At 41.7% G+C, this 15,000-nt stretch overlaps 1 protein-coding gene across 1 annotated transcript in view; it reads right to left on the bottom strand.

Annotated features, from left to right (window-relative positions):
* Positions 1-15,000, bottom strand: part of ppfia2 (PTPRF interacting protein alpha 2) — a 98,640-nt gene that overhangs the window by 43,839 nt on the left and 39,801 nt on the right. The window contains exons 2-5 of the mRNA XM_053650779.1: positions 10,306-10,407; positions 4,346-4,510; positions 3,264-3,338; positions 2,278-2,382 (exon numbers count right to left, since the gene is read on the bottom strand). Of these exons, the coding sequence (XP_053506754.1) occupies positions 2,278-2,382; positions 3,264-3,338; positions 4,346-4,510; positions 10,306-10,407 (447 nt within the window). The remainder of the gene's footprint in view (positions 1-2,277; positions 2,383-3,263; positions 3,339-4,345; positions 4,511-10,305; positions 10,408-15,000) is intronic.

The raw sequence follows: 15,000 nt of genomic DNA, 5'->3' as shown, positions 1-15,000 counted from the left end.
AAATGCTGAAGTGCTGAAATGCTTTATTACCGAGGTCGCTGTGAGAACGCGAGAGCTGATGACTTCCACATTATCAGCTTTCTTGCTCAACTATTATCATTTTCTCACTTCCAATTTTTCTGCCTTGACAACTTATGTGTGTGTGAGTGTGTGTGTGTGTGTGTGTGTGTGTGAGTGCGTGTGTGAGTGTGTGTGTGTGTGTGTGTGTGAGTGTGTGTCCTGCAAACACTTCAGCAGGCTAAGGACAGGGTGTTAAGGACGTCTTAATATAGAAGTGTTGAGAGTGTTAAAATTACAGCTGATAATCTGAGTGTGTTAATTATTAAAGCACTGCAGATGTTAAAAATCTTAATATGGTATAAATATATTTTTAAGCCTTTGATGTTGTTGTTTTCGGCTGGAGAAGGTATTTATGCAGTCTAATGTCCCTTTAACACCGATAAACACAATGTTGTGAAGCTCCTTCTTTTCCACTCTTCATGTGACTAACGGGTTTTGTTCACTGTGTTTCAGAGCCAAATGACATCAGAATGGAGTAAAATCTTAGTATTCATTTTGTTTAAAGGTGTTTTTATAGTGAATGGTATTTGATTGTTAACTGTAGTCAGTGTTAGTGTTTGTTGTTATATGAAAGTGAATATTAATGTTTAATGAGGAATACTGGTGTTGCTAAAATGGTTTTGGCTAGAGAACGCTGTACGATCGTAAATACTGTCGGTGTTTGATGGTGAATGTCGGTGTGTGATGGAGAATGTCGGTGTTGGATGGAGAATGTCGGTGTGTGATGGAGAATGTCGGCGTGTGATGGTGAATGTCGGCGTGTGATGGTGAATGTCGGCGTGTGATGGTGAATGTCGGCGTTTGACGGTGAATGTCGGCGTTTGACGGTGAATGTAGGCGTTTGACGGTGAATGTCGGCGTTTGACGGTGAATGTAGGCGTGTGACGGTGAATGTCGGCGTGTGACGGTGAATGTCGGCGTGTGACGGTGAATGTCGGCGTTTGACGGTGAATGTCGGCGTGTGACGGTGAATGTCGGCGTGTGACGGTGAATGTCGGCGTGTGACGGTGAATGTAGGCGTTTGACGGTGAATGTCGGCGTGTGACGGTGAATGTCGGCGTGTGACGGAGAATGTCGGCGTGTGACGGTGAATGTCGGCGTGTGACGGTGAATGTAGGCGTTTGATGGAGAATGTCGGTGTGTGATGGTGAATGTCGGTGTGTGATGGTGAATGTAGGTGTGTGATGGTGAATGTCGGCGTGTGATGGTGAATGTCGGCGTGTGACGGTGAATGTCGGCGTTTGACGGTGAATGTCGGCGTGTGACGGTGAATGTCGGCGTTTGACGGAGAATGTCGGCGTTTGACGGTGAATGTCGGCGTGTGACGGTGAATGTCGGCGTTTGATGGAGAATGTAGGCGTGTGATGGTGAATGTCGGCGTGTGATGGTGAATGTCGGCGTGTGATGGTGAATGTCGGTGTGTGATGGTGAATGTAGGTGTTTGATGGTGAATGTCGGTGTGTGATGGTGAATGTCGGTGTTTGATGGAGAATGTCGGTGTGTGATGGTGAATGTCGGCGTGTGATGGTGAATGTCGGCGTGTGACGGTGAATGTCGGCGTGTGACGGTGAATGTCGGCGTGTGACGGTGAATGTCGGCGTTTGATGGAGAATGTCGGCGTTTGATGGTGAATGTCGGCGTGTGATGGTGAATGTCGGCGTTTGATGGAGAATGTAGGTGTGTGATGGTGAATGTCGGTGTGTGATGGTGAATGTCGGTGTGTGATGGAGAATGTCGGTGTGTGATGGAGAATGTCGGTGTGTGATGGTGAATGTAGGTGTTTGATGGTGAATGTCGGTGTGTGATGGTGAATGTCGGTGTGTGATGGTGAATGTCGGCGTGTGATGGTGAATGTCGGCGTGTGATGGTGAATGTCGCCGTGTGACGGTGAATGTCGGTGTTTGACGGTGAATGTCGGTGTGTGACGGTGAATGTCGGTGTGTGACGGTGAATGTCGGTGTGTGACGGAGAATGTCGGTGTGTGATGGAGAATGTCGGTGTGTGATGGAGAATGTCGGTGTGTGATGGTGAATGTAGGTGTTTGATGGTGAATGTCGGTGTGTGATGGTGAATGTCGGTGTGTGATGGTGAATGTCGGCGTGTGATGGTGAATGTCGGTGTTTGACGGTGAATGTCGGTGTGTGATGGTGAATCTCGGTGTTTGAGGGAGAATCTCGGTGTTTTAGGGTGAATGTTTTGTTGAGTGTTGACAGACACCTTGCTGTGGACTTTCTGTGCGTCTCCTTCGAGCAGGTCCTCAGCTCCTTCACCTGATGCCACTTTTCTCTGAATGTGTGCATTCTGTTCCCTTAAGGCAACGATCTGCAGAAAAGAAGAAAGAGAGAATTTTAAATATGAAAAACAGAATTAGATCGTAGACATACACATGAACACACATAATGCGTGAGAAAGAAGTATAAACCTTTTCGGATGATGTTTACTGATTGACACGGGAACCCGATCAGCTCGCTGAGGTTTTTCTCTTACACTTTACACACACTGATCTTGTTAAACACACACTCACCGTATTGTTGCTGATAAATATCAGGTGTTTGAGTGATTACTGTAATTACGGAGCTGAGCGACTTCACCTGCGCACCGAAACAGTGACACGCTAATGAGAGTTAATTCTATGTTCCTTCAGCTTAAAACTACAACATGAGATAGGAAATGACAGATTTTCCCTCAAGTACTTTTCCTTTAACCTTTAATGTCCTGGATAATGAGGATACGCGGAATTATCCGGAATATACCTTGTACGTAATTATCTGGAGGATAAAATACACACAACGCATCAGGAATGATATCGCTTGTGTCTCTCCATAGATAGAATCTCACTGTACGGATTTATAAAACTCACTGCGTCACTGGAAAAAAGGCTGGTCCTGATGATGGAATACACACACACACACACACACACACACACACACACACACACACACACACAGCATCCTCTCATCAGGATAAAGGGCATACAGGGATTACTTTGCTCCCATGTCATGTTTAAAGAGGATGCTGTGTGTGTGTGTGTGTGTGTGTGTGTGAGAGAGAGAGAGAGAGAGAGAGAGAGAGAAGAAAAAAGAAAGGTCAGAAATGTCAGAGACCAAAGTAGAAAGAATAAGAGACAGAGAAAGAGAGAAAGTGACTGACAGGACACACACAGAAGCCACGCATCAGACACTGATGATCTGATTAGTTCTTACCTCCTGATTGGCAGCAGTTAGCTCCTCCTCCAAGGCAGAGACTCTTTCAAGGGACACACGTAGCCTCTCTCTCACCTACAGGTACATGGGGAGGTGGGGGGGGGGATGGGACGGACGGACGACGACAATATATTTAAACAAATAAATAAATACATCTTCATCATTAGTTATAAAATTGGAATGCAATACTTAATTTCAGTGTGTTCACATTTAATTGACATTAATACATAAAGCATTTCAAAAGGAAGCAGGATAGGAGTTTATTTTGTGCTAATGACTCATGTTCTTCAATATCCCACCTCTTACAGTTCAGCTTAGTTTAGAATTGGGTGCATTTCTTGAAATCGTGGTTTAATCTTCCCTCAGTGACGGCAGGCTGTCCAGCGCCAAACCACGACGCTACCTCCACCGTGCTTCACAGACGGACCCAGGTCTTAGTGTTTTTCCTCTGCATATTGTGTGCCGCTGTGTCGAGTATTTTCACTAAGCAGTTTCACTCATATGGCTCATCTGTACACGGTTTCAAACATCTAGGCGGTATTTTTTTGTCGTTGTTTTAGGAAGGGGGGTGGAGGGGGGGTTATATCACTTCCATTATCAAAACCTCATGAATCCCGAATCACCCATATCTTCAATAAGGATAATTATCATTCCTGATTCCCCTTTTCCGTTTTTTTCCCCTCTCCCCCTTTTACAGCTATTTTTATCACAGCTTTTTATATCATATTCACTTCCTCTCTGACGCTCCTTCACTCTGTAAAGCTTCAACACGGACTGAAGCTATGACTCCACAGGAAGGAGAAGGGAGGGAGGACTGGGTGGATATCATGAACAAAAAAGTGACATTGGAGGACATGTTGTTATGAAAACTGCTTGTTATATGTCTTTAAAAAAAAAGAACAGTACTGCAATAATGAGACTTTATTTTCATTCTACGTGAGAGGGTTTCAGCCTGTCCGTGTCTGCGTCTACTTTTGATGATGTCATCAAGTTTTCCTGATACTCGAACACACCCACTGACTGCGTCGTGTCTCGTACCGTGATGAAAATGGCTTAGAGGAAGGCTCAGATCTGAGCTTCACCTTTTCATCCAGAGCTTTGTGATGCTCAAACAGGGATTTGAGAGCTTTGAGAACTTCCACCTCGCTGGAGACTCCTGATGGAGACTGAGCCTGTCGCTTCACCACCGTCATCCTGAGAGAGCGCTCGTGACGAGACACCAAACACTCCAAATGCTCCAGCAGCAGCTGAGGACGTACACCATCATCATCATCATCATCATCATCATGCAGCAATATAAGAACTGAAACCATTCTTAAATGTGGCTAAACACTCCTAAATAATAAATATCACCACTGCCTAAAATTATTCTCGAAAACATTCATTACAATTCCTTTAAACATCTCTGAAAGTACACTTTACAGTGCCAAAAACTCCTAAGACACTAACAGTACTCTGTAAAATACTTAAAGCACTTATAGTATTCCCAAAAATGATCACGAATCTCTAGAAGTACCTTTTTTTAAATTCCTAAAATGAGCAAAAACTATTTCTAAACTAGAAATACGCAGAACTCCATAACCCTTTCTCACAGTACACGGGAGATAATCAACTTATCGGACACTTTTAATCAGTATAAACAAAAGAATTCTTTTATCACCACAAATCTGTTCTAAGGTGAGTCAGGACACTGTCGGGTTTCTGTGTGCAGAGTATCATGACTGTGTTTAGCTGTAGGTGAGCAGAGCGATGGGAAAGGGGAGGAGTGTGAGCCCCGTACTGGGCAAACAATTCACACCTTTCTAATATAACAGTGGTACAGAGATAAAACGGACAGCACAACTAAAACACCATAAACAACTGCCACGAAAACATTATAACATTTAAACCTAGTACTCTAGGTAAAAAGATAAAAAAAATGGCAAATTCTTAAAGTCCTGAGTATCTACTCTCATATTAGCCATTAACCTCTACTGTGGAGTGTGACATCCACAAAGTACCTAAAATTACCCAAAATGAATCCCAACACTCACTAAAAGTCTATAACAGGTACTTTTTTCCAGGTATTTTCAAGTATTCAAGAAAGTGTCCCAAAGTCTCTAAAAGTACTTTTTAAACTTCTTCCAATAACCTAAAACCATTCCAAAAAATCCTCATAAATCTGTAAAGGTACTCTTTATATTCTTAACATTATCTCAAAGTATTTCAGAGAATGCTCAAAAGTCTCTGAAGGTATCATTTTCAGTTCCCAAAATTACCCAAAAGTGTTTCTGCAAATGTACAAAATCTATTCAAGAAGTACAATAAATGTGATAAAATAAAGTGGCTAAAATGATGTAAAAGTTTTTTTTAAACTCCGCCAAATCCCTAAAAAAAGAGACATCCAAACCTCCTTAAAGTTCTCAAAAGCACCTTTTAAAGAGGTTTAAGGAGTAAGCGGTAGAAGATGGATGGATGGATGGATGGATAAATCACTTAAAGGTATTCTTGAAAATGCCCAAAGTTCAGCACCATGGACAGCGTCCAACACGAAAACAAAATGGTGGCTGGCTGGAGAGCAGGAATTACGAATGACTGTAATCCCAAAATGATTTCCCCACACTAGCTTCGGTGTCACTCCGAATTAAGTACTTTAAGGTCTAGAAACATCTACAATCCCATTAATATACGCAATAAAATATCTGTGTTCTAGTCCTGAAATACATACACATTCATAAGAATCCATAACACATCCATACATAACAAATCCCTAAAAACCAAATCATTAAAGGCTTTCCTCAGACCTCCTAAAAGTATTCAAACACCTGCAGTCCTGTTTGATGCAATGCCTGAAAATCCTGAAACCCTAACATTTCCAAAAGTGTCCATATTTCCTCAAATACGTGTAAGTGAGCTGTGGGTGTGAGGTGGGAATCAGAGGTCAGGCTCGTGTCAGCTTCCTGATTAAAGCGAGAAATCTACGAGGTGGTGTTTTATACAGAAGTGTTTCCATGAAGCTCATTCGAGAAGGAAACTTCATTAAGCATAATCGAATCGGTTACAGGAAAATCCAGAGGATTCAGAGAAGAAACAACAAATACACACTTAAGGGTTCTTCAGGAAAGGGATGGTTCATTTACTCACGTTCATGTCGTTCCAAAACTGTAGGACTGACTTTCTTCTGTGGAACATAAAGGAATATATTTTAAGAAATATCTTTCCTTTTTTTGTTGTCCATACAGTGGAAGTCAATTGGCACCAAAACAGTTTTGGTTACCAACATTCTTTAAAATATCTTCCTTTGTTTTCCGCAGAAGAAAGAAATGTGTACAGGTTTGGACCGACGTGAGGGTGAGTAAATAATGACAGAATTTTTATTTTTGGGTGAACTATCCCTTCACAGGTTCCACGTAGAACCCTACAACAGAGCGTCATTTCCTGTCATTTCAAACAGAATCATTTCAGGACACAAAAGAACCCTTCATTATCCGATACACCTGTAAAGAGCCCTTGAAGAACCCTGTTCTTCCTGGGAATTATAGCTCAGGCCGCATCCTTAATAATTTGATATTTTTCCTTAAACATTTGCAGTATTTTTAGCTAATTCCACATACTACAGTCATATTTAACATGTTTATAATATACAAAATTAAAAAGCTCATTTACATTTTTATCTCTGTTAAGTATATATATATATATTTTTATTATTTGAATTGTTTTGAATGCTTTCTTACAGTATTTTCCAGTTTATTACGCTAATGTATGGAATATAATATCTTTTAGATGAGAAGATTTTATTCAAAGTAAGAAATATCTGAGCGCTCGTCCCACAGTCGCCTCTCCGCCTGTCCCACAAACGCTCCGTTGGTCGTTCGTTATACGGAGACTGAATTTACTGAGAACTGAGTGAAGTGTACGATTTAGTGCTGCTGCTAATTAGCCATATTTATGCTAGGTTAATCTACCTAGGCCGCCTTATTGTAACCACTGATATTGGATATATATCCACTGGTCGGGGGTTCAAGCCCCAGCACTGTCAGGCTCTAGGTTACTTGATCCTCAGAGAGTTCTGTGCCATGTTGAACTTCCAGTGACCAGAATAAGGGAGTGTGAGAGCGATGACACCAAATTTAACACACCTGCTCCCCATTCACACCTGAGACCTTGTAACACTAACAAGTCACATGACACCGGGAGGGAAAATGGCTAATTGGGCCCAATTTGGACATTTTCCCTTAGGGGTGTACTCACTTTTGTTGCCAGCGGTTTAGACATTAATGGCTGTGTGTTGAGTTATTTTGAGGGGACGGCAAATTTACACTGTTACACAAGCTGTACACTCACTACTTTACATTGTAGCAAAGTGTCATTTCTCCACTGTTGTCACATGAAAAGATACAATCAAATATTTACAAAAATGTGAGGGGCTGTGTACAGTGGCAGTGTACACATACACGTAAAAGGCTGCATATGCATATATCTGGCACTATGTAACTATATACGTTATAACAGCTTCAAACAAGCACTAATAGCTGTAATTAACGCTGAGTGCAGCCTCACAAGCATTTGTTTCGGGCTCCTGGGGTCCCACGGTCTAGTTCTCTAAAAACTTGATCGACCGAATAAACAAAGTCTCCGACCTGGGGACCTCGAGAACAATAGCTTAAAAGATAATCGGCAGTCGTACAAGGAGCGATCTTCTCTGGGGCGCGTACCTCCAGTCCGACGTCACACCCTGAACTGCTCAGCTCTCAGTGCAAAGTGTATTCTGCCTCATTTATGATCAGTTTGCGATAAAGGCATCTTCGCAATAAATAAATGCACGTAAGTGTAATTCTAAGAACCGGTTTCAAGTGTACTTTGTATTCGGCCAGGTGCGCCCCCTGAGAAAAGCTTATCCTGGACCCCCATCTATAGTCACAACATATTCTAGAACTCCTGTCGAACTCTGAATCATGGTGTTGAGTTAGCACAGTGCTAAACCGGTGGTGCTATACTTGTTAGCCTCATATGTAGCTCCAGAATAATGTCTTGGCTAAAAGACTACATTTGAGCTAAATGACACCCAATCAGCAATAAGAAATAACCATTTGTGGTTTACTTTAACTTTTGATTGGTTTATAAATCAACTAGCATTTGTATAGATGATTAGCACAGACCCGGCGTCATCTCTAACCACAAATGTGTTCCATGCTTATGTTAACATAACACCTGCTAGCGATGAGCGTTAGCGTAAATGTCAGTGTAAATGTGCTTTGTGATATGTTTTTATCATTACAAGAACGCTGCCTCATCTCCTCATAATTAAACACTCAGCTCGTTAAAGCAACACTTTATTCTCTCCTCCGTCTGGTCTTATCAGCGCTCTGTCTCCTCCGTACAGCTCGAGGATCATGAGGCTCTTCAAATATGTAACTTCATGTCCTGGATTTTATCAGTGAGCACTTGGCTGTAGTGGGAACCGGTGTTTAATTGAATTTTGGTAGGAATGTCAGTACGCTTGACTCACCCCGAGCCCAGAGGGGAACCATACAGGCCTGGAGGTGAAAATGAGGTGCGAATAAATTCTTTCTCACGCTGTGTGTCTGCTGAGATCGAGGTGAGTTCAGGCATCTCTGAGACAGTGTGGGCATTTTTATCACACCTCCAAACTGAAGCCATCATTACAAGATGTTTATATCCTGCCATTCTGTAACTAACGATATGCATTTTAGTCTTTTTGACAGAAAACCTGTTGACTCCATATCCATATGTCATGTTGTAGCCTTCAACCAAACGTAGCAGTGATAAATCATCAGTTATAATTCTATATATTAGCTGTGCTCTTTCACCACTGTAACCAATCAGATCAAAGGCCCCACCCCACAAAGCCTCGATAACAATTGGACCTCACTTTCCGACCAAATCAGACCAAAGATCCCTTCCTCCAAAATTCCACTTCGACCAAGCAGAACACAATTCCTGCCTCCAATTCCACTGTAACCAATCAGAGCACAATTCCCACCCCCAATTCCACTGTAACCAATCAGAGCACAAGTCCCACCTCCAATTTCACTGTGACCAATCAGAGCACAATTCCCACCTCCAATTTCACTGTGACCAATCAGAGCACAATTCCCACCTCCAATTTCACTGTGACCAATCAGAGCACAATTCCCACCCCCAATTCCACTGTGACCAATCAGAGCACAATTCCCACCCCCAATTCCACTGTAAGCAATCAGAACACAATTCCCACCCCCAATTCTGCTGTAACAAATCAGAACACAATTCCCGCCTCCAATTCCACTGTAACCAATCAGAACACAATTCCCACCTACAATGCCTCTGTAACAAAAGATGGCAGTTCATGCCCCCAAAGTTAGTGCACTACTTTGGGGTTAGTTTAACCTCCTTGCCAGAGTGATAAAGAGCTGCACTATATGGCCAAAAGTATGTGCACCCCTGACCATCACACTCATATGTGATTCTTCTCCAAACTGTTGCACACAATTGTATAGAACATCTGAATTGAAAATTGATAAATTTATCTCTAAAGAGCAGCCAAAAGCAACGGTGGCAAGGAAAAACTTCCTGAGACGATATGAGGAAGAAATCTTGAGAGGAACCACACTCAAAACAGAACCCATCCTCATCTGGGTGACACCAGATAGTGCGATTGCCAATAATTCCCTTCTATAACTGTGTACTACACAATAAAACAAAGAGTGAAACTGTGTAATCAGGAAATTCACCACAGTCTCGATATGAAGTATATTCTGCTGAAGACATGGACTGTCCACCAATGGAGATGGTTAGTATAACAGCAAAAGGGGAACAATTCTGGAATGAGATGTTCAACAAGCACAATATGGGTGATAGTCAGGTGTCCACATACTTTTGGTCATATAGTGTAGTTTACATCAGGAATCCACTCTAGCTAGCCAGAGAGTGTAGCCCCTAGTTCTCAGTGCTAGCCCGCTAGTTAGGTGACCTTTATTTTTACAACCTACACATGCTAATTTCACCCTCAGCTAATTAGTTATTGCTTATACGCCAACTATGAAGAGTTCCATCCATTCACCCTGGTGTTGTTCCTCTCGGCCTTGAGCTCGGAGATCTCCTCCTCTTTCTCCAGCAGCTGCTCTCGGCAGGCATTCAGCTCTTTCGTCAGGGCCGCAAACTCCTGCAGAACACAAAGATCACCAGTTTAGCATCATACACTTTTCTTTTTCATAGCAAGATGGTGTCCTCATGCTAACTCAAAAACATGGACGACTTTACAAATATTCATAAACGTTTCTTATTTATATTCAGGATCATATGTAATTTGACTGGATAAGTTGGATTCATTTATGTTCACATGGACACACACACATGCAGGCACACACCCACACCCACATACACACGATTGATTGGATGCAGATGTAAATGTCACAGAACCGGAGGCCAATTAGAGCAGGTCTCGATGACCCTGCATTTTCCCATAAACCCACGGATGTGTTCACGTAGCCGAACACATTGGCCTTACTGCACATTTAACACACACACACACACACACACCCTGCAGCACATTTTAATTAGCTTTACACACATTCCCTTTACACTTCGTCTTCATGTAGCTGCAGCATTCATTAAAGTAGGTGTTAACAAGTTAGCAAAAATAGATCAAAATACAGCAAGTAATGGAAACAGTAGCCAGGAAGTATGACAATACAGTCATGTGAAAAAAAAATACACCCCAGGGAAACTGAATTCCATGTGTACAGGATGATCTTTTGTAGATGATCATGTAACATGTGGTGAGCCAGCCAGGAGTTGCTCAGTTAGCTGATGACACAAGATTGAGGTTGTTGTTGTTTTTTTACATTATACACACTGTGTTGATTGCTGCTATATTTATAAACACCATCCCAACACTTTACCACTCAAATGGTTTATTTAGAGTTAATTGAGCAGTGTTAGATGAGATAATGATAAAGGCCAGAGGAAAACACTACGTCCCCTGAGCAGGCCGAGGAAGCAGTTGAGTTTATCACACCTCAATAACACGGATATTGATTTTATCCCTCCTACACGGCGGAGTTAGATTAATGATGGCTCAGTAATTGGACCGGGATCTGAGGGTATGAGAATCCTAACATCCAAAAGACCAGTCGCTAATGATTATAGAGAGAAGAGGGACGAGGCAGTGACGATGGAGAACTGTAGAGACAAAGTTTAGTTGCAAGTTGATTAGGTTTGTAAAATTTCTCATAAACCACAGCTACTAAAGAGACTTTTGTGCTGACACATCCTCAGTCATTTATTACAACTGTAAAGTTCAGTGACTCTCTGCATTGCTCTTTTTTATTCATTATGGACCTGTTCAGGTTTGTGCTAGCACGTGTCATGAATTCCCACATGTAGCACAGTGCTAATAGCTTCAAACAATAATTAGCCAGTGTACTGAATAAAAAAACAACCCTTATATCACCATAACCACCACCACCACCACAATGTGCTACACTAAAAACTTATGGTGAGCCAGCCAGGAGAGGCAAGAACATTGTCGAGCTGCATCCCAACATGACTTGATGAGATCCATTCTGACCCAAAATGTGTTTACCAAAACAGAGAACTGAACATTTCAATTTTGACATCACACGCATCTCAATTGAGTTCAGCATTGGTGAGCCAGCTAGGAATATGTACTATGTATGAAATAAATAGGTGACATTTCTAATCGTAATCACGAATGAGAATTGTCTAGAAATAACTCACCAGAGAAGAGCTCTTAAGTACTTAAACCCTTGAATCTTTCCTGAACATAAATAACAGCACGGTGTATTCCAAGACTTAAGACTGAATTTCACTATAATATCAACACACTATGGGACATTATTGAATCCGGAACCAATAAAACCACCAAAAATTCTGAGTTCTCTCCAAAGAGCTCACTGTGACATTTTGCTATGCTTGTTCCTACACTAATATTTGCTAACCCATAGCAACCTTGCTAACTCATGCCATCAGCAAGGGAAGAAAATGCAAAAGGATATTGTATAGCTGGAGGCAGACGGAATAAAAATTAGCAACAAAGCATCTAACTGCTCAGGCTCCGCCTCCAAAAGTGTCCGCTTATAGTGACGTCATAGTTGGCATCTTACACCTATGTTCTTGGAATAAAAGAGTTAGATAGATAAGGTTCTTGACATCTGACTTGAAAAGGAAACAGTCTGTTGTAAGGAACCTTTAAGGGTTCCTCCAGAGAGACAAAAACATTCCAGAACCTCTGACCAAACATCTGGGCTCTAAACAAACATGCCACTGTGACTTCCAGCTCAAAACATTTACTTAGGAGCATGGAGCAGTGCACGATGTGAAGAATAGCAGATCTGCAGAGTATCTGAACCATCTGCTGTTTTTGCATTCAGTCTCACACTGTGACCTCACAGCAGGTCAAAGGTCACAGTATACTCCTTCTCCCCATGCATGATGTAGTGAACATGGCAGAGAAGTGCATTCGGGTGATTTATTATTAACATCTCCTCTACCTGATGTCAAGAGTTTATTATTTCAGATATAAATATACTCAGCAACAAAACGTCCTCTCGCATTCAACTGCTTTTATTTCTAGCAAATTTCTTAACATGTGTAAATATTTGTATTAAAATAAAAAACATTCAACAACTGAGACACAAACTGAAGAAGTTTCACAGACGTTTGAGGAACAGAAATGGAAGAATGAGTCCCTGAATAAAGTGGAGTTTGATATCAGAAGGAACAGTCAGTATCTGGTGTTCTCCAGCTGTTTTAAGTACTACAGTGCATCTCATCCTCATGGACTGCATCAGATTGGTCAGTTCTGCTGTGAGATGTTCCTCCACTCTTCCACCAAGGCATCTGCAAGTTCTCCATCACGTCTGGAGGACACACGCTTACATGCAATGTTCCACTGCAAGGACGATCAGCTGTCCTTCCTGTCTCCCTGTAGCACCGTCTCAGACGTCTTACATTACAGACATTACAGTTTATTGCTCTGGACACATCTGCAGTCCTCATGTCTCCCTGCAGCAGGTCTATGGCATGTTCACGCAGGTGAGCAGGAACCCTAGACATCTTTCTTCTGGTGTTTTTCAGAGTCAGTAGAAAGGTCTCTTTAGTGTCCTAACTTATTGTACCTGTGACCTTAATCATCTTCCGCCTGTAAACTGATAGTGTCTTAAGGACTGCTCCACAGGTACATGTGCAATAACTGTTTATGGTTCACTGAACAAGCATGAAAAACATCGTTTAAACCCTTCAATAAAGATCTGTAAAGATTATTTGGATTATACAAAATGATCTTTAAAATACAGTCTCCTGAAAAAGGGATGTTTCTTTTTTTGCTGAGTGACACACGTTCTGTTTGTACTGCTAGAACTAAAATTCTTTACCTTTTTTTTATAATCCTGGAACGTAGTAAAACATATGACACTGTTCCAAAATCTAAAGGAATACGGCCTAATATTCTTAAATAGTAAACACTACAGTAGGGTTGAGGATCCTGCTGATGCAACACACATTATTATTAATAGAGACATGAAAAACAAAACAAAAACAATGCTGGAATTACGCAACCAGATCCTTTATTAGGTCTTACAAACCTCTGAGACGCATCCAAAGAGGACTCCAACTAATACCACCAATTAACATTTTAATTATCCTGAATAAAAAAACAAACAACAAGGACCGAATTAAAAGATTAGAGCTTATTCTGGTTAGAACGTGGTTTATTAAGAAATGTCACACCACAGGATTCTTGATTCTCGATTCTGATTTGTTAGCTGCCAATCACATTAAAATAATCAACACACACACACATGCACACAGTTTGTTACTCACTTATGTACTTCCTGAATGTTCTCTGTTAGCTGGTAAGCAACTTTCTTGGGACAAACCAAAGAACCCTGTATCTCTGAAGGAAACCCTAAGGGTTCTTAGCATCTCACGTGGAACTTTTTCTGAAAAGGAAACACACTGTTGTAGGGTTCTGCATGGAACCTTTAGGAGCCCCTCCCGAGGTACAAACCAAAGTGTGAGTCCCCTTCAAAGTCCACTTTAAACCATATTCTTGCAGAACCCTTGTATCAACACTATGCCGTTGTTGTACCGTCTCTTTTTTACACATCGCTGAAGTTGGAAGCAGATACTGTGATGCACCGAAAGCCATTTATATTTAGGGACAGTAAATATTTAGCATTACATGTACACAAGACAGTCTAAGACATGAGATGTCCTCGTCACGGGATCCATGCACAGTCAGAGTGCTAATTAAAACGTGTTGATTAGGGAAGAGGTGAGAACTGGAGAGGTGTTGGAGAGAAACAGAGAGACGCTGTAATTACAGCATGTTCAACATGGATTCAGACAGGAGGAAGGAGGAAGGAGACCAGACAGACTCAACAAGCTGCTCCCAGTGAGCTGCTGTTCAGGCGATGCGAGAGTGACGATACACCAAGATGGAGGAATCTGAAATAATTCACCAGTATATAAAAACACCAGTTGTGGGATGTTTAAGTGAGTAAACCAACTTCAGTGCAAATAATGGCATTTTCACACTCGGCTCGAATACTTGGGGCGGGGCTCATAATCACATGGCTGCTTCCAAACAGAAAAAACTTCTTTACAAACTGAGGCTCGATTGTGGAATGTGTCACTAAGTTTATCCGTTTAATGTTTTTAGTTATTTTCCTTTGGCACAAACACTCAAGTGGCGAAGAACAGCACTTTTTAGATGCATGGCATATCACCTGCA

The sequence above is a fragment of the Ictalurus furcatus genome, chromosome 19, assembly GCF_023375685.1.
Source record: "Ictalurus furcatus strain D&B chromosome 19, Billie_1.0, whole genome shotgun sequence".
NCBI lineage: Eukaryota > Metazoa > Chordata > Actinopteri > Siluriformes > Ictaluridae > Ictalurus > Ictalurus furcatus.
This window is presented reverse-complemented; position numbering and strand designations above follow the sequence as displayed.